The following is a 19,083-nucleotide window of genomic DNA, read 5'->3' as shown; positions in this document are numbered from 1 at the left end:
GGGAAGTGACTGGAACTTGAGCGCAAGGTAGAGAAGTCAGCCCAAACCCTCGGAAGCCTAAGCCCCAGCGTCCTGCTGACCTGGCCTGTTCTATCGGAACTGAGATCAGGCAGCTCCTACATGGTGTATTACCCAGGATGAATGTTTTATGAGTTTGCTCTTCATTACCGAGGGCTCCTTGCAGAGGGTGGGAGCGGGAGGGTATAGAAAAAGCCCAGGGAGAGACGGGGCAGGGAGACGGGTTGGAAGAGCATGGGGTGGCCCAGGTGTCTTTATGATGAAACGGGGGCAGTTCTTTGTGAAGAAAGATTCTGCAGGACTTGGTGATGCTTGTCATATTGAGATGATTGAATGTCAGAGGCTAGAAACAGGGAAGAGTCCAAGAAGGTGGTTTTGGAATCTGGGTTTTTGGGGAGCTGTGTGTATGGGGGCAGGGGGACAGCTGGAATTGGGTGTTGGCCCAGGCCACCCCCACCCTCTGAAGTCACTGACCAGTCCTCTAGGAAGTTGGCCTGGGTCTCAGGACCACAGTGCTGTGGCTGCTGCAGGCTTGCTTTTCTGCCATTCTCAGGTCCCAAGCCCAGGCATCTTCCAGACCTATGGGGTCAAGGGAATGGGAGGCAGCACACTGGGCAGAGCTCTATTCAGGCTTCTCCATGCTCCCTGAATGCCATGCCCAGGCCTGGGCCCTTGTTCTGAGCACCTCCAGCCGGGCCCTCACCTACAGCCCATCTGAGCTTTCATGACTGGGGACCTAGCCATATCTCCAAATCCCAATGTTGGGGACCTTGGTCAGCAGGGCAGAATGCTGACTGTCCTGCCCCAATACCCACTCCTCCATACACAGCCAGGAAAGGAATGGAAGGAAACGCTCCCCAAACCCACCCAGGGGCTGCAGCCAGTTCCACTATTGCCAAGAGGGGACTGAGGAGGGAGCTGGACCGCAGACAGAGTCGGAGCCTCGCTCAGGGCCTGCCAACGGGGAGAGGGGTGGGTTTTGCATGAGGGGTCAGCTCTGGGGCCTACCCAGATGGACAGCTACTTCTTGAGGGTCAGCAAGAGATCCAGATGGGGAAGGGGGCAACCAAAGGGACCTATTTGCACAATCCTCCACGGCAACGTGGGACTTGGGGATCCCCCTGGAGTTCCTGCCAGCTCCCCATCTGTCTTGCTACCACTTACTCCTCCTCTCTCCTCTGCTCTCTCTGGCTGTTAATTCCCCTTCACTCTCTCCTGTGAAGTCCTCTGGTTGCTACGGAAACCCAACCATGATGAAGAAAGCAGAATTTGGGGAGGTTCTGAGATGTCCAGACCAAAAGGCCCTGCCTAGATGTCTGCCTGTCCGGGTTTTGGAGACATTTATTGCAGCTTGAAAAAAATGATGGGGGCCGGGTGCGGTGGCTCACGCCTGTAATCCCTGCACTTTGGGAGGCCGAGGCAGGCGGATCACGAGGTCAGGAGATCGAGACCATCCTGGCCTACACGGTGAAACCCCGTCTCTACTAAAATACAAAAAATTAGCCGGGCGTGGTGGCGGGCGCCTGTAGTCCCAGCTACTCGGGAGGCTGAGGCAGGAGAATGGCGCGAACCCGGGAGGCGGAGCTTGCAGTGAGCCGAGATCGCGCCACTGTACTCCAGCCTGGGCGACAGAGTGAATCAGACTCCGCCTCAAAAACAAAAAACAAAACAAAACAAAAAAAAAAAGAAAAAATGATGGGAAGCCTGTGCCAGACAGCCTTGGACGTTTTTTAAGCAGTGCATGTCGGATGGGCAAAGAGAAGTCACCCATCTCAGGACCATCCTCAGATCTCCCTGCCCTTCAGACATTTCCTAACGCCTGGCCCATGGCCTGGATCCAGAGGACTCGCAGCCTGACTTCTCTGCAGCTGTCTCAGAACCTGCTCTATGTGGATTGCTTGCACAAATGCTTGCTGAACACCCACCATGCGCTGGGTACCATTATAGGCACTGGGTGTTCATCAATGAGCGATTCAAACAAAGTTCCTGCTCTCCTGGGAGGTAAGGGTAGAGTAGACCAAAAGCAAGTAAATAAAAACACAGGATAAGATTAGACAGTGATAAGTGTAATGTAGAAAACAAAGCAGAGGCTGAGCATGCTGGCTCATGCCTGTAATCCCAGCAGTTTGGGAGGCCGACGTGGGTGGATCACCTGAGGTCAGGAGTTTGAGACCAGCTTGGCCAACATGGTGAAATCTCATCTCTACTAAAAATAAAAAAATAAAAAAAAATTAGCCAAACGTGGTGGTGCCTGCCTGTAGGCCCAGCATTTTGGGAGGCTGAGGAGGGCAGATCGTTTGAGGTCTGGAATTCGAGACCAGCCTGACCAACATAGTGAGATTCTGTCTCTAATAAAAGTACCCAAAAAAAGTAGCCAGGTGTGGTGGCACCTGCCTGTAGTCCTAGCACTTTGGGAGGCTGAGGCGGGAGGATCATTTGAGGTCTGGGGTTCAAGACCAGCCTGACCAACATGGTGAAATTCTGTCTCTAATAAAAGTACAAAAAAAATTTAGCCGGGTGTGGTGGCGCCTGCCTGTAGTCCTAGCTACTCGGGAGGCTGAGGCATGAGAAATGCTTGAACCCTGGGGGCGGAGGTTGCAGTGAGCCAAGATCATGCCACTGCACTCCAACCTGGGCAACAAAGTGAGATTCCATAAAAAAAAAAAAAAAAAAAAAAAAAACAGACAGTGACAGCAGAGAGACCCAGATCATGCAGTCGGCCAGCCAGTGATCTGGAGGAAAGACATTCCAAGTGGCGAGAACAGCAATTGCAAAGGCTCTGAGGCTCCCTGGGCTTGTTAGAGAAGCTGGAGGAAGTGTGTCCAGGGAGCAACAGGCAAGAGGGAGAGCAGGGAAGGAGTGGAGTTCCACAGGCAGAGCATGGAGGGGCTTGTGCTGGCCTGGAAATGAGTTTGAATTCAAGTGTGGGTATGGTGGGAGTAACACAATCAGATTTGTGTCTTGAAAATTCTGGCTTCTGAGTGCAGAATGGATTGTAGGGGGATAAGAGAGGAACCAGGAACAGCAATTGAGGTTGCGGGTGGGTACTGCCATAAGCCAGACAAGAACTGATGATGGCTTGGAGCAGGGTGGTAGCAGTAGATAGGTAGATAGGGTAGGCGGTGGATGGATTGGACTGGAGAGGTGTCTGGAGGGAAGGCCAGCAGGACCTGCTGATGAGAGGCAAGGGTGATGCTCCCAGGTTAAACCAGCCCTGTTTTTTGGCCACCTCCTCTCAGCCCTGGGGTTGAGTGGGGGGTAGGGAGTAGGGAGACATGATGACATGAAAATTTTCCCTAGCCCCAGGTAAAGCTCTGGACTCAGAATCCTTCTGTCCTTCCCCTAGGTCATCAGGCCACAGCACTCTCTGCTTTTCCTCCTGCCTACCTCGTGGGCCACACAGTTTCAGTCTTCTTTGCCAGTTCTCCCTCTTCACCTGACCTCTAAATGTTTGGAGCACGTGGAGGCTTGGCTGGCTCCTCTCCTCCATCTCTGCTCACTCCCTAAGGAATCCATCCTGTCTCCTGGCTTCGAAAATCATCTGTGTGCTGAACACTCCTGGATTGCTATCTTCACACTAGACTTCTCCCCTGAATTCCAGACTTACACACAACTGCCTACTCATCTCCTCTTGAATATGTATGTGGTCATCTCATATGTAACATGTGCAAAACCAAACTCCTACCCTTCCCCTCTAAATCTGCCCATCCCGGAATCTCCCCCATCTCAGTGAATGACGCCTCCATCTTTTTTGTTGCTCAAGCCAGAAACCATGGAAACTCCTAGACTCCTTTCTTTCTACACAAGCCACATCCAAATCCATCAGCAAATCCTGTCATCTCTACTTGCAAAAAATGTCCAAAACCCCACTCTCTCCTCACCATCTTCCATTCACTATCTCTCACCTGATTATTGCGGTTACTTCATAACTGCTCTCCCTTGCCCTGCTACCTTGTAGTCGCAACACAGCAGCCAAAGCAACCTTAGGAAGACTTAATTCAGATCATGTCACTCTACTGCTGAAAACCCTCAGCGAAATTAGCTCTGCGTGGTGGCCCATGCCTGTAATCCCAGCTACTTGGGAGGCTGAGGCAGGAGAATCGCATGAACCCAGGAGGCAGAGGTTGCAGTGAGCTAAGATCACACCATTGCACTCCAGCCTGGGTGACAGAGGGAGACTCTGTTTAAAAAAAAAAAAAAAAAAAAAAAACCCTCAGTGGTTTGCTGTCCGAGTCCAAACTGAAGTCTTTTCGACGGTCCCACATGATCTGCCCTTCGCCAGGTCTCTGCACCCCTTCTGTCTCTGTGACTTCACCTCAGTTTCTGTCATTCTCTACTACCCCCAACTCCCAACTGCACACCCCCAAGACCCTCCCTTAGCTGTGCTGCAGCCGTGGTGGCTTGCTTCCTGTCCCCCTAATGCAGTGTGCCTTTGCAGTGGCTGCGCCCTTCCCCTGGATCGTCCTCCCCCAGGTATAGGAATGCCTTACCCTGATGGAGTGTGCTCAGACCCAAAGTTATCCACAGGCCTTCCTGACAACCTTGCTTAAAATTGCCACCACCTTTCACACTCATCCTCTTCTCTGGAATATTGAGATGACTGAATGTCAGAGGCTGGAAACAGGGAAGAATCCAAGAAGGTGGTTTTTGAATCTGGGCTGGTCTCTGTGGTGGTTGTCACTGTCTGATGTGTCCTCCCCCACTAGAATATGGGCTCCAGAGTAACAGGCATTTTTGTCTCTCATTTTCTGTTCTGTCCCCTCACCCAGAACAGAGCCTGGCACATGCTAGGCACTCAGTCAAGATTTACTGAATGAATGAATGGAATTAGGGAAAGACCTGCAGCCCTCAGGAGGCAGCTTGGATCTGGGAGGGAGACCTGATTTCTAGGACAGCACCAGCTTTGACCCCAGCCATGGGTCATCTGGGCTGCAGTTGTCATCTGTGGAGGGTGGGGAACTCCCGAGGCCCTTTGTAGCAGCAACATTCTAGAATGATGCTTGACTCTGGCCTCACCTGCTTCCTTTTGGCTGAGGGAGGAAGGGAGGGGTAGAGGTAGGACCTGGTGCTGTGGAAAGAGGGAGCTCTTGCTCATTCTTTCTAGTCAAGACCCAAGTGGACTTTTTACTGGCCTTGAAAGGAAAGGCATTTCTGGTTCGTACCTGGCAGGAGTCTGGGAGCCCTGGGTGAGGGATGAATGAGCCAGGGGGTGCAGCCCCAGCTGCTGAGTGGGGACAAATAGAGGCCTGGCCACTGGGCCTGGGTTCCTCCTCATGGAGACCGTCCTTCTGGGGCGTTATGGGGAGGGAGAAGGAGGATAATTGAGGTGAGTAGTGGGGAGAGGGAAGGCTGGAAAGGGCCTAGTGTGTGGATCAGCTGGGCTCACACGCAGGCCCTCAGTGGGTGTGCGTGGTCAAGCCTTGAAGCAGCCCTCAGCCTGCCCCTGGGCCCTCGCAGCCAGCACCAACTCCGGACTGAGTGGCAGGGGGCCTTTTGGTTGAGAGAAGCCCAGTCCTCCTCCCTTTTCTGGGCCTTGCAACAGTTCCCTGCTTGTTTTCCCCGAAATAAATGGGCTGAGCATATTGGGCCGGCAATAACCCCTTGAAATCAGTTGTTATCACAGTTAACAACCAGTTTGGCTTCAGTTCAGGCTGTTAACTATCAAACCACTAAGTGCCGGTAATGATTGATTCTTGGCCAGTTGCAGCTTGAGTGGGCTGTAAAACCCCATTAGTGAGGGCTCTGTGGAGGCAGTGGCTCAAAGATAAACAAGTTGATGGGTGCTCTAGCCTGGCCTAGCCCCAGTGCTCTGGGCGCAGCTCCCATGGGTCCCTGGCCTGGAGTCCTACCGGGAGTCAACCTCTTCCCAAAGCCACAGACAACCTCAAGGACCAGGTTCCAGGTCCCACCCTCCTGTCCCCCTCCACATCCCCTTTCCCCATCCAGGTGTCTCTTTCTAGAAGTCAGGTCTGGCTCTCTGCAAAGCTCCCCTCTTCTTCCATGATGTAAACATGGCACAATCCCATTGTCACCACCCTGGAGGACTCAGGCCTCCCCAGCCTGGGGGCTTGAGGATTAGCTTTGGCCAGGGCCAGCCTTGGCCCAGCCTGGCCCCACGTTGTGGCCAGGATCACAGGCGGAGAGCCTAACATTCCACCCCCACCAGACTCCCTCCTACCCAGTGCCTTCCCCCAGGAATTGCTCTCAAACAAATGAAATGCGGGTAATTACTGGGCTAGGGGCTGGACAGGAGACCGTGCAGATGAAAGCGTTTCCTGGACGGTCCCTTCATTTGCATGGCATCAGAAGCTGCTCAGAAGGTGTGACTTTTCCCACAGTGAGACCCCAGCTCCTTGCACAATAAAGCCAGGCTGCTCACCCAGAATTAATTAAAGGGGGAAGGGAGCAGAGGAGGAGGCGCTAAGAGTGGGGGGAACTGGAAGAGAGACATCTAGGGCCCCTTCGCCACATCCAGTGTCTTCGCACCAGCAGAAACCCACTATCTCCAGAGTCCCTCACCCACTGTGGCAGGCCACAAGAGGTGGGTGAACAGGCCAGCCTCTCTACTGCCAGGCTTCCCGCTAAGCCTCGAAATTCCTGATCTGCCGGGGTGGGCTAAGCCTGGGACTTGGGCCTGAAACTCTGGGAGGAAGACTTGGGTTGCTCCCTACCCCAGGAGATGCCAATGGACAGAGCCCTAGAGGAGCGAGGTTTCTAGACTGGCTCAGTAGCTGGGCTGTGGGACCAGCCCAGGGCATCAACAAGGAAGGCAGCAGGAGAAGCCCCAATGGGAGGCCTCAATGATGAAGGCTGGGCCAGCTCTGCGCTCAGGAAACTGCTGTGGGGCCTGGGTTCTTCCTCCGTGTCACAGGACACCGGTCTCACCAATCCACACGCAAACACCCACCTGCACCCTTGCCCATTCCCTTCTCTGCCCATACCATGACCTGCTCCTCCACTCCCACAGCAGCCCTCTCTCCCTCCACACACGGCCTCCTGCTTCTCCCCAAGGCCATGACTGCCTTTAGTTCTGCTCTGGGCCTATGAGCTTCCCTTCTGGTGCCATCCAGTGCCCAGCTCCTCTCCCGCCAGGCCCATCCTCCGACGCAGGAAGCCTCTTCCTGGAAGACAGTTCCCCAGGCTCCTTGCAGCACTGGAGCTCAGTGCTTTCTGCCCACAGCTATCTCACCAGATCACCCAAAGTTAACACTTGTCCCACATGACAATTGTCAACACCAGTCTTGGTGGTCCCCCTCCAATGTGCCCCCACCTTGGACCCTGGCAGTTGCTCTTCTCTTTTATTTTCTGCAGCCTGAGTCTCAGAAAGAACAAGTTCTGGAATCTCCAATCGGTCTCCCACATGGACCTAGGCACTCAGAGAGGCGTTTTTTAAGATGATTAAATCTATGATTACAGCTCTGGTCCTAGCACATCCATTATTTCCGGCCCTGAGGTGGCCTGGGGAAGTGTTAGCAATGGCCCCTGTGAAGTGCAAGGAGGTACACATCTGAGAGCTCCAAGGACTAGCTAAGAGCCTCTTCTTGCCCCTCTCTCTGCTTCTGTCCTTTCAGGAAAACCCCTCAAGTGACAGTGATGGGGATGGTTGACAGGCAGGGGTCCTTAGGCTGGAGGGAGGCTGCGGTCAGAGCTGGTGCCTGGTCATTTGCGTCTCCCAGCTGCCCACCAGCTGGGGCAAGGTTGGGGGAAGGGGCTGACCTGGGCAGGACTCACTCTCCAGCACATATTTTTAATATGCAAGTTAAATAAATATTTCAATCATTTAATAGCCACCAGTCTGATACCCACTTCTAAGAGGACTGGCCTGTGTCACAGTCCTTTCCTCCCTGCCCCACCTGGGGGTGCAGTGGAGTTCCTGGCTGCCCGGCCAGCGGGCCCTGCAGGTACTGGGGCCTCAGTAGCACAGACCAGAGAAAGCCCCCCACCCCTGCAGACCCCCAGCCGGAATCCCAGTCTAGGCCACTAATGGGGCTTTCTGAGAGTTAAGAAGACAGACACCACAGCCAAGTGGAATACAAAAATAGAGCCTCTCTTTTGTTAAAAAAAAAACAAAAACAAAAACAAAAACAAAAACAAAAAACAAAAAACAGCAAAAACCCAACAGCAAACAGTATCAACAACCGGAACCCAGGGCTCCCCCAGCACCTCCCCAGCCTGCAGCAGCGCAGAGGTCATCTTGCTTGAGTTTTGGGCGCCCTACAGGATGAGCCTGTCTGTGGTCTGGCGTTGTGGGGAGGGCCAGGTAGCACCTATCGGGGCTCAGGGGCCCAAGTCCTCTGGCTGCCGCGCAGGCTGCGCGTGAAGGGCGGGTAGTTGAGGAACTCGAAGCGCAGGCTCTGCTCGGTGGTGTGGTGGCCCCGGGGCAGCCGCTTCATGAAGTGGACCTCGCGCTGGTGCTGCCGCGTCTTGGAGCCCTTGCGGGGCCGGCCCTTGCGAGTGAAGGCCATGTACCATCCCTCGTACTTGGCATTCTGCAGCGCTGTGTAGTTATTCTCCAGCACAATCTCTGTGAAGACGCAGTCCTTGCCTTTGCCGTTGCTCTGCAGGTAGGGGGGCCAGACACCATGTTACAGAGCTCCCCCAGCAGAGGCAGAGGGTGAGCGGCCCCAGACAGCAGGTGGGCACCCCAGCAGATGGCGAGGTGGGCAGGAGCTGCAGCCCCACCCCCTGCCTGGGCACCCGCTCTCTAATCCCTCACAACCCGCAGCCCACCCGGCAACTTCCTGTCCTCCCAGGCAGCAGTGACACATGGCTGTCTACGGAGGGGCTGGGCCCCAATGCAGAGAGGCAGAGAGAGGGGCCCAGAGCCTGCCTGCTCTGGCCTCCTGCCCGCCAGTCTGGCCACCCATCTCCCCACCTGCCCCTCTCACCCCCTCAGGACTTCGGCTCCCTGGCCCCAGGGCAGCCACCCTATGGGGGAGGGGAGGCCTGGGAGGAGACACTGAGACCCCAGCCCCAGAAGCCTAGGAAGCGGGGAGCTTGAGGCTGGAGAGGAGCCGTGACTAATGGAACCATTGCAGAGCTCGGCCGAGGGGCTGGGCCTGCGGCTTACTGAACATTCCAAATGCTGGTACCATGTAATTGGACATAATAGCAAAGCAATTTGGCGATTTGTTAAAAAGATATATGGAATTTACCAACCCCCCCCAGCCCCTTCCCTAGCCTTCATTCTTCCTCCTTTGCCTTTTATAGTTTTCATCTCTCAAACAGCTTCCTTCTCCCTCACCCCTGCACCCAATCATGAGGTAACCCCAAGACGGCCCTGTGGCCCTCTGCCTACCTTGTTAGGATCAGAGCACAGGACCGTCCTGGAGGAGTCCAGCCAGCCCAAGCCACTCCCCAGGTCCTGCGGACCCCGCCTGCCTGCTGGAGCCTCACCTTGGCGATCAGCTTCCCCTTCTTGTTCATGCAGATGTAGAGGCCCGTCTCGGCTCCTCGGACTCGAACTCTGCTTCCAAAGGTGTCCGTCTCCACGATGAGCTTTGCTGTCAGAGAAGGTAGGAGGATGGTTATTGGCAGATCCCTGACCCCAGCTGGCCCACTCACTTGTCACAGCCCAGCAGCAACTGCTCCAAAGACCAGGAACCCAAAACATGGACTCCAGCTCCAGCCCAGCTGCTAACATGCTATATAACCCAGAGAAAGGGCAAGGTGCTTTTCTGGACCTCAGGCCCCAGCCCTGGGTTTAAAGAGAGCAGTGGACGGGATTATGGTTTTCAAACTGGGTTCTCAAGAGAGGTCTTGGGAACATCAAATTGAAAAGGCTGAAGTGCCATTCCTTCCACCCTCTTTTTAAATCTCTTAGACTGAGGCTCTAAGTAAAATTTAATTGAATCAGAGTTCCATGGCTAATCAAAAGATCTCCGAGGATCCTTCCAACTCCGAATATCATGTGCACGTGCCTCACAGGTCATTACAAACATTTGGGTGCAGTGGTGACCTCCAGTCCCGAGGCCAAAGATAAAAGCATTGTCTCCTGTTTCTGCCACTTTGGGTCCTTACTTACTCACAACTTTCGCCACCCCCAACATCACCAGGCTCTGCTCTGCTGAGAAGGTGCTAGTGATGGGGACAGCTCTCCCTAAACACATAGCCCAGAGCAGGCTGCTTTCCCAGAACCTCAGACACCTGCCATGAGGATCCTGCCTCTTCCCTGTGGTTTCCCAGTCACCAGGGCCCCCACCCCCAGTGTCTAGAAATCAACTCAATCGCCTTTTCTCTTTCAGCCTCATCACAGCTGGGCTTCTCAGCCCAGTGACCAAATATCTTCTGTGGGTGAGGAGGAGGGAGAATCATGCCCGCTGGCCTCTTAGTCTGGAGGCCAGGAGGCAGGGCTGAATTCTATGCCTCCTTCCCCACTACCCTCCCCTTAGACAGCCAAGTTGCCACAGGAGCCTGTCCCGTTCACCCCTCTATGCAGTCCTCTCTCATAGGCTGTCCCCAAGGAAGTAGTGAGGTTGACTTCACTGTTTGGGAAGGGACAGAAGGTGCTGGCTCTCCTGCCCTCCCTGCCACAGAGCCCAGCCTCTCTACTCCTTGAGAAAGCCAATTGTTGGACTTAGCCTGCATTGACACATGGCACCTCCTCTGTCCCTGAAACCCATGGCAGGGGTTGGGGGCACTGAGGTCAGCAAGTCAGTCATCACTGCTCAGCCTGTAACGTCCCCCTCTTTACACAGGTGCAGTGCTGGGACCCAGTGGCCAAGCCCCCAGTGTGGCCCCAAGTCAGCAGCGAAATGCAGCTGTCACCTCCCTGCCCGCCCACCTCCTCCTGGACCTAGCCAGTCTGCTCATCCCTTTCCTGCTCTGCCTTCCACAGCAAGAGGCAGCTGTTTTTAAGGGCCAGGAAGGATGCTGACTAGATGAGTGAGAGGATGCCACTCTGCGGACTCTGGCCAGATGCAGCAGGCAGGGATGAAGTAGGTGCCTCTGCATCTTCCTGGGGCCGATAAAGAAGCCATTGAGACCTCTCTGCTATTCTCCCCAGACTCCTCCAGTCCTGGCTGAATACCCTGAGCCTCTGTTCTTAGGCCCCCAGCTCCTATCCTGCTGTGGGGCAGGGACTAGGGAAGGTGGGAAACCTCTTAGATGGCCAAGGAGAGAAGTGGGCATCAGACTTCCTCTGATGTCTGAAGATGAATTCCCCCACATCAGCTTGGCTTCTGCTTTCTCCCCAAAATCCAAGGATGCTGGGCCATTTGCTCTGATAGAGCAAACTCTGGAAGAGCCAGGCCTTCGTCTCCTCTCCTTAGAAGCTGAGAAGGGCAGCGAGCAGCCAATTTGGAGGGACAAAGGGACGGTAGGCCTGCTCTGCCAGCCCAGCAGGGGGGCTCGGCCACCAGGCAGGCTGCCCCCACCCCCACCCCAGAGAGCCCCCTCTCTCCCAGGTCGGTTGAATCTGCTCGGATCTGGAGAGCTGGGGCTGCAGTTTACGGCAGCTCCACCAACCGGGCTTTTGGAAAGCTTAACATTTTCAAACCTATTCTTCCACCCCAGTGACAGATTTATCCCAGGAAAATTATGTCTCCTCCTCCAGCTTTGAAGGGAAGTCAGCTACGTCGATGCAGAAAAAATGCAGCGAGACATACTCGATCCCCCAAACTGGCTCAAGAAGAGGAGAAAGTATTCAGGAAATGTTAAAAAAGGTGAAAGTAAGAAGAGTTTTAATCGCTCTGCCAGACGCGGGGATCTCTCCAGAGATTCAGAGAGAACAATCTTGAACCTCTTTTTTAACATTTACAGACTTGCAACTCCTTTCAAACTCCACATCTGAAAAAAAGCTCGTTCTTTTTCTGTTTTATATCATTCTTCATTTTTCTTCTTAGCTCTTAAAATGCCTCACCTTTTTATTACATTTTAATAGAGTCTTCCCCTCTCCTTTCATGCTTGTTTAACGTGGTCATTATTTAAAGGTTTTTAAACTCACAATAATCGCTCTCTAAAAACAACACCAGCCGCCCAGAGGTTTCTCTTGGTACAGGACTCTGGAAATTGGCCCCGTTTCAAGGCAGGAATATTGAATGTTTTAGAAATCAATCAGTCCTCAGCTTCTCTGCCGGCAGTAGCTCTCCGTACTGGCCACCCCACAGGGAGCCGGGAGCCCTGCCTCAGCCGCCTGGGTTCCCCGGGGAGTGAAGCAGGGAGAGCCCCTTCCAAGCCCAGTTTCCACCTTAATTGACCCTTCTGATCAAAGTATTTAAAGGTTCCCAGCAAACCCCTTTTCCAACTGGGAGAGTTGAGGGGATTTCTCTCCCTTCTCTTTCCCACTCTCCTTTTGTGGGCCCTGGCGACATATCCTCTTTCAAGCGCTTCCCTTAAACCTAGGCCCCCTCCCCCTGAACCCCCTGCCTCCACCTGCAGCTGGGGAGGGGTGTATGAGGTGGGGGCGTGTAAAGGGAGATTCCTAGATTCATTCATTTGCTGGGCAGGGAAGGGGGCACCTGTGGCCAAGTATTCCCCGAGGTCCCTTCCCTAGCCCTCTCTTCCCCAGCTGACCCTCAAGACACCTTTCTGCCTTAACTCCTTCCCTTCTGAGCTGGGGACCCTGCAGGCCCCCTGTCAGTGCAGTTGGGACTGGCGGTGCAGGCGCCGCTCATCCCACAAGCTACCTTCAGCGCGCCTTACCGAAGGGGTCGCCGTCCTCTGCCATGGCGTTGATGCGCTTGTTGGCCAGGACCTGCACGTGCTTCCCGCTGGTGCGGCTGTAGAGCTGGTAGGTCCGGATGAGGCGGCGGCTGAGCTGATCCGTCACCAGGCTCTGCTCCCTCACATGCTGTGTAAAATTAGGTGAGGACTGAACAGTTACCTTTAGGAAATTGAAAAATACACAATACGCCATTATAATGCTACTCCGCCCAGGGGCCCGAGTGGCCCCATCACCCTGCGTCCCCCTCACTGCCCGAAGCCACCAGCAGGTGCTGGGGTTTCCCCCAACATGCCAGCCCAGGCCACCATCCCCCACCCAGGCAAATCGGGCAGACCCAGCCCAGGATAAACAAGCCCCAGGGAAAAGCTGGACCCACCTGTTGGGAGACACCCTGGGGCTCCCGGCCAGCCCGGAACAGGGAAGCGAGCTCCCTGCCCAGCGCAGGGCCCCCGCCCGGGCCTTCCTAGAGGAGCAGGGCGCTTTTAAGTAGGGAGACAGCGCTCCCCGACCCCTGACATTTATAAAGACAAATTTACGGAGCAAATGTTGAGAGTGCAGGGGACCTGGGCACCCGATCGTTGGGCCAAACCGGCCACAAGCCTCCCCCGAGGGGCGTGGAGAGGATCTCTGCTGTAGTCACCCGGCTTCCCCTGGCATCGAACATCCATCTCCTGGCCCCGGCTGCCCCCTTCCTCGGCGGCTGAGTGTTCCCTGTGCCCCCAGCCGGCGAGGATACATAGGGGACAGTGCTGGGCTCCGAGACCTTCGCTTCTGTCCTGGCAACTCACTCGCTGTGTGACCTCTGGCGGGGTGCTACCTCTCTGTGCCTCAGCTTCCTCCTCAGGCTGGCTCGGGGCTGGGTTTCTAAAGTGCCCTCAGCCCTCCGGCGCCGGCCGCAGAGTCAGTCCCAGTGCCCCCGACCGGCGCTGCCCACCCGGGTCTCCAGCCGGCCCGCCCGGCCCCCTCCTCCGCGCATCCCTCCTCACCTGGGCTTGGAGGCAGAGGACCAGCAAGTGCAACAGCCTGTGGGAGACAAAAGCGGGCGGGAGAGAGAGGCGCGGGTGAGGCGAGGGGCGCGGCGGGCGGGCGGCGGGGCAGGGCGGCGCGGTACTCACAGGCAGCTCAGCGCGGAGCGGGGGCTGCCCATGGCGCGCGGCCCCGGGGCACCAAAAGCCCGGCGGGTCACGCCGTCCCGTGGGCGGCCGCGGGGGGACGCTAGGAGCAGGGCGCGGGCGGAGAGGGTGCGGGTGCGGGTGCGGGAGGCCGGCGGCGACCACGACGCGGCTCCGCGGGTCCCGTGGAATGTCGTGCTCGCCAAGCCGCACCGAGTCGCTGTGCGCCGCTGCCGGAGCCGGTGGCCGCTGGCTGCTCCGGTGCCGGAGCGGGCGGGAGGGTCACGGGCTGGCGGGGTGGGTGGGGAGGTGGGAGGGGTGGGGGCGGGGGGCGCCGCACCGGGCGCGAGGGGGGAGCGCGGGGCGGGCGGCGGGAGCCCGCAGCCCCCGGCTGGGAACTGGGGCCTGGATGCAGCCCGGGGCGGGGGCGGGGCGGCCGGGGCGGGGCGGCCGACGGGTCCGGGATTGGGGGTCTAGGCTAGGGGAGGGGTCTGGGGACCCGTGGTAGGGGCGGGGGCGGCCGGTCTGGGCGCCTCCCCCTATCCGCAGCCTGTGCCCTCGCGCGCTCTCCCGGCCCGGGCGCGCGGGGATGGGGGCGCCTGGGGCTGCGGGCTCTGCGGGCCAGGAGACCCCGGGCCAGGGATTCCCTGACCGCCCAGCGCGCCCCAGTCCGGTGGGGCTGGGTCTCCACCTCCGGGCCCAGCAGCTCCTGCCGCCGGCTACATAGCAGTCTCCGAGCCACCTACTGTGTGTCCCGCCAGGACTGCCCCCTGGGAGCGGCCGCTAACCGTGCGGCGAATGGCTGCGCACCCGGCCCTAGCGCAGTGCGTGCCGGTGCCACCCGGACCCCACTCCCCTGTTTCTGCCGCGTGCCCCGTCCTTTTGGTCTCTCCAGTCTCGTTCAGTCTCCCAAGGAGGCCCTGGGAACCAGAAATGCCTCCCCCTCCCCCGCATTATCACCGTCACCCCTTCCCCTGTGCCCCTCGCCACACACACACACTAGCCTGAAGCTTGAGGAGCACCCCGAACCACCTGTGTGGAAGAGAGAGTCCGGAGGCCCCTGGCAGGACCCACTGTCCCCCTACCCCAGCAGGCAGCAGGGGCAAAAATAACTGTTCTCAGTAGCTTTTCCTGGGGGAAGGGACTTCCATCCAGGCCACCCAGCCCTTTCCCCCTCAAAGCCCCATTTGTTTTTCATTTCACAGATATTTACACACCTACTGCATTCTAGGCAGGGGCTGGTCAGCTGGGCCTGGGGCATGGGAGAAGGTAGGCACTTGTCTAAGCCTTTCCTAGCCCCTCACCTTGTGGCTTCCCCACTGAGATTTTGGGAAACCCTGAGCCCCCACGCTGCTTCTGTGGGAGCAGCCTGGGTGGGCAGAGATGACCTGGGACAGGTGCCCTGTGAGGAGCAGGTGATGCCCTACCAGGCTGCTGCCTTCGCCCACAACTTCCCTTCCCCACTGACCCTGCATTCCCCTGGGGGTAGGGCTGGAGGGTTTCGTGTGGTCCCAGGAAGCCATTAGGCCAAAATTAGCAGCAGCCCTAGTCCAGCCTCACAGCCAGGCCCTGCCTCCCTCCCTCCTCTGTGTCCCACCTTTCCCTGTGCCCCATCTTTCCAACTACCAGCCATAAATGCAAACACTGAGCAATGGAGAGACGGGAAAACAGAGGGTGTGTTCCAAGATTTTATCTCTCCTCAGAGAAGTAGACTTCCAGAGCACACCTGCCATCTTCCTCCAGGAGTCTGTTCACTGGGCTCTTGCCCACACAGACCTTGTGGCAAGGACCATGTCTTAAGAGCTCAGAAATCACAGTTCAAGGCACAAAGCTGGGCAGAGCTGTTCTGCAGTTAAAAGTTCATTGAATGAAAGAATGAATGATGGGGAAAGTGGCTGAGTCTTCAGACTTCAGCCTATTTGCAACTTCCCCAGGAAGACCTGCCTTCACCCCCTCCCAACAGATGATCACCAGCAACACCACCAGTAAGTGAGCACTTGTATCTGCTACAGGCTTGGCAGGCACTGTCTCCTCTAAAGCCCATGGGGAGGTGGGCCCATCAGGCGGAGACAAGTCAGATGGACACAAGTGGCCACAGCCCAGGCCAGCCCTTGCCTCCCCTGTGCTCTGTGTTAAGGCCTGAGTCACAATTTGTTGAGTGGGTCTCTTTCCCTCTCTGCACTGCTTCAAGTGGGCAAGGGTGATGTCTGTTTGCTTGTGGTCTTACCCTCATCCCTGTACATAGTAGGCCCTCAGGCTGTTTAGTTGTGTATATTGATGAACAAATGATTGAATGGAGAGATGGGGACAGGGGACAGGCACTTCCTGTAAGAAACGGGCTTTCTCCCACCATGGACTCTCTGAACTTCAGTGAGATGAGCAGAGCAGGGAGTAGGCCCCAGGCAGGGGTGAGGGTGATCCACCCATCCAACAGTGTTTGCATGGTCCTGGGGTCACAGCCAGAGTAACTCTGGGTACCTGCCCCTCCCTGGAACGGGGGTAGGGGCAGAGCCCCTGGCTGAGACCAGCATTCAGCTCCCGCTGTGGAACCCCCAGAAGATTCTGAGGCCCTGGGCTGACCCTCAATGGTCTTCAGCCACCCTTCTTCCTCTGCCCCAGAGAAAGAAGATGGGCGTCCTGGGATCTGAAGGGTCTGAGGTCAAGTTTCAGTCCTGTCCCAGCCTCTGCCAGGGAGTCTGTACTGGACCAGGATTCCTTTACATTTGGATTTGGGGACCCTCCTGAGAAGTGGACCCTCACCTAGTTCGTTGAAATTCTCATCTCCCCAAAAGTCCCTTTCTCTGGGGGAGAGAAGCAGATGGAGGCACCCCATGAGCAAGCACCTGGCTCTGCCCCGGCACGCCCCATGACTGACAGATGCAAATATCCCGCCGCGCCCCCGCAGGCCGCTCCCTCCCTCGCTGGCTCACCCGCCTCCCGGCCAGCTCCCTCCCTCCTTTATCTTATCAAAGCCGGGTAATTACAATTGCTATTTTGTTTCCTCGAATCTGCAATCAGAGCTCCCTGGCCCAGATGAGGGAGCGCCTGTCAACCTGATCGCTGAGTGACAGCCCAGCCACCTTTCCCGGCCGCCCCCACACTCCGCAAACACAAACACACACACGCACAGACACAAACTCCCTCACCTGCAAACACAAACACACACTCCTCGGCAACACACGGCCCGTCTCCGCAGACACGCCCTCGCCGGCACCCAGACACACTCCTTCAGCCTATTTCCAAACGCACCCCTCGATCCCAGCCCAGCCCCTGGCCCCTCCAATCCACACCCGCCGGAGACCGCAGCTTGCTCCGACGCGCGCTTCCTGCGCCGGGCGTTCAAAGCGCCGCGGACTCACCGCCGACCGTTCAAATGCAAATCGCCGAGACTACGTTAAGCACTTCGGCCGCTGTCTGGGAGTCGTCTCCCTCGGCCCCCAAATAGGAGCCTGCCCTTCCTCCAGCAGTCGGCAAACCCCGGCGTATGCCTTCATCCCCCAGGGCTGTGAGGTCACAGTGAGCCGGCAGCGCTCCTACTGTGCGCTGAAGGGCAGAGAAGAGGGCTCGAGGAGAGGCGGGGGCGTGGAGAGAGGAATAAACCATGCCCAGCTGTGTCCGCAGGGCGCCCCAACCGGCCAAGATACTCCTGGGCCGAGAGGCTGATGTGGATTGGGCCCCCACTGCGGGCAGGAGCGTGCTCGGCGCTGGCCCGCTCCCACCGGGAGACCGACCCGGAAAACCGGGAAGAATGCACGCAGCGATCAGTGCCATCGCGGGGGGTGGGTGGGATAAATATTGGGGCGGCGCCGCGCAGGGTGTAGATGGGTCAGCTAGGGAGGCCTCCCCGGAGAGAGGACTCTGCGAGGCACTCAGCCAGTCTCCCGCTCCTCCTGCCACGCACGTGCCGAGGCCTTTGGAGGCTGGGGCCAAAAGGAGGAAGGAAGGGAAAGAGGAGTGAGGGCCGCAGCCCGACTTCCCCGCTCCAACTCGAGTCGTTTGAATGAATGAATGAACGTATGCACGCATGCAAGCAAGCCTCAATGGCATTCCCCCGGCTTCTGCCCAAGATTCGGCCGCCCAGAGCACTGGCGGGACTCGGAGGCCCCGGCCCCAGGGGGCCCGCCCGGAGCCTCTAGAGGCCAGGGGAGCGGTACGACCACGAACGGCTTCTACCTCGTCCGCCAGAGGGCGCCAGCCCGGCCTTCCCTCTGCCTGCCGACCGCGCTCCGCAGCGAGACCCATGGTTTCCAGCCAGGCCGCCCCTCCGCTGGGTTCCCCAGGGAAGCATTTTTAAAAGAGTCGTACTGGAGCGGAGAAAGGCGCCTGCGACCCAGATCACCGCAACACAGACGGGCGTCATCTCCCTTTGTCCTCAACTTGAGGAAGAGGGAGGTTGGAAATTGGACCCCTAGTTCCTCACCACGGGCTCAGGGAGAATCTCCTTCACTAGGGATGCGCTGAAGAGCGTGCGGGTAGGTACTGAGGACGCAAGGTCTTCAAAGCTGACCTCACCTGCCCCAGAACCACCAGCCCATGATATCCCGGAGCCCCTCCCCCTTGCCCAGAGGCTGGGGGTAGGAGTTGGCCTGACCCCCATCAGGCCCTGTTCTCTGTCTATCCTCAGCCTTTGTGGCCCCAGGCTGTCTCGGGAGGCAATGTTTTGTTTGTTTGTTTGTTTGTGGGCATTGACAATCCTCCCCCACACACACACAGCTGCTGAACTGCTGACCCCAGAGCTGGTCACACACACTCATCCTCAAATCAGGTGTGTCCCTTCTTCCTGGCACAAAGACAGCCAAGTGCCAAAACTACCTGATTCCAGGCACCAGAGACCCCCAGACCCCACGGGGTGTGGGGCACAAGAACCCCTTAGTCCAGGAGGCCAATTCCCAGGGGCCCTTTTCTGCCCCCATATGCCAGGCCACCCGGATTCTGGTTTCCCTGTCACCCAATCTGGCTAGTCCCCTCCATCTGGCCCCCGGAGTCAGGTTTCTGTAAGGTCCCAGCCCTGCTCAAGAGAGGGCCTGCGAGGCTCAAAGGAGGAGCGAAGCCTGGTCCCACCCTGCCCTCACAGGCCCTCTCTGGGCCGGAGCCCCTCATGGGGCTAGGGACGCACATTCCTCAGGCTGCCCAAGCCCGCTTATCTGCCCGCTGCCCATCAGCCTGAGTGCTGACAGAGGCCCAGACCCCTTGTTTGGATGCTGATAACCTCCTGCGATGGCCCTCCCCCACCTGCAGAGACTGAAAACGGGCTGAGTGTTGGGAGGTCCTCTTCCAGCAAGGCAACTG

General features: G+C 57.3%; 1 protein-coding gene and 1 long non-coding RNA gene across 7 annotated transcripts; one reads left to right on the top strand and one right to left on the bottom strand.

Annotated features, from left to right (window-relative positions):
* Positions 1-5,023: 5,023 nt before the first annotated feature.
* Positions 5,024-11,913, top strand: LOC105478365 (uncharacterized). 3 transcript variants are annotated; one of them, XR_011607683.1, is made up of 4 exons: positions 5,024-5,172; positions 9,449-9,533; positions 10,856-10,955; positions 11,573-11,913. It is a non-coding gene; the product is annotated as an uncharacterized lncRNA (long non-coding RNA). The 3 variants fall into 3 exon arrangements; XR_985264.3 differs by having other exon boundaries at positions 10,716-10,955; XR_985265.3 differs by having other exon boundaries at positions 10,716-10,955; positions 11,533-11,913.
* On the bottom strand, positions 8,087-17,286 carry LOC105478366 (fibroblast growth factor 8). 4 transcript variants are annotated; one of them, XM_071069237.1, is made up of 6 exons: positions 17,154-17,286; positions 13,669-13,705; positions 13,059-13,145; positions 12,661-12,841; positions 9,415-9,521; positions 8,087-8,576 (listed from the first exon to the last, which is right to left on the bottom strand). In XM_071069237.1, the coding sequence occupies exons 4-6, from the start codon at positions 12,683-12,685 to the stop codon at positions 8,286-8,288; spliced, it is 423 nt and encodes a 140-aa protein (XP_070925338.1). In that variant the 5' UTR covers positions 12,686-12,841; positions 13,059-13,145; positions 13,669-13,705; positions 17,154-17,286; the 3' UTR covers positions 8,087-8,285. The 4 variants fall into 4 exon arrangements, with proteins under 4 accessions (XP_070925338.1, XP_070925339.1, XP_070925340.1 ...); XM_071069238.1 differs by having other exon boundaries at positions 12,661-12,808; XM_071069239.1 differs by lacking the exon at positions 13,059-13,145.
* Positions 17,287-19,083: the final 1,797 nt, after the last annotated feature.

The sequence above is a fragment of the Macaca nemestrina genome, chromosome 9 (assembly GCF_043159975.1).
Source record: "Macaca nemestrina isolate mMacNem1 chromosome 9, mMacNem.hap1, whole genome shotgun sequence".
NCBI classification, from domain to species: domain Eukaryota; kingdom Metazoa; phylum Chordata; class Mammalia; order Primates; family Cercopithecidae; genus Macaca; species Macaca nemestrina.
The sequence above is the reverse complement of the archived record's forward strand: the minus strand, read 5'-3'. Positions and strand labels throughout refer to the sequence as shown.

Coding starts and splice junctions, on each gene's coding strand:
- LOC105478366 (XM_071069237.1), bottom strand. CDS start 12,685: ATGGCAGAGGACGGCGACCCCTTCG. Junction 9,522..12,660: donor AGAGGACGGCGACCCCTTCG/GTAAGGCGCGCT, acceptor CTTCTCTGACAG/CAAAGCTCATCGTGGAGACG. Junction 8,577..9,414: donor AGGGGAAGCTGATCGCCAAG/GTGAGGCTCCAG, acceptor CCCTACCTGCAG/AGCAACGGCAAAGGCAAGGA.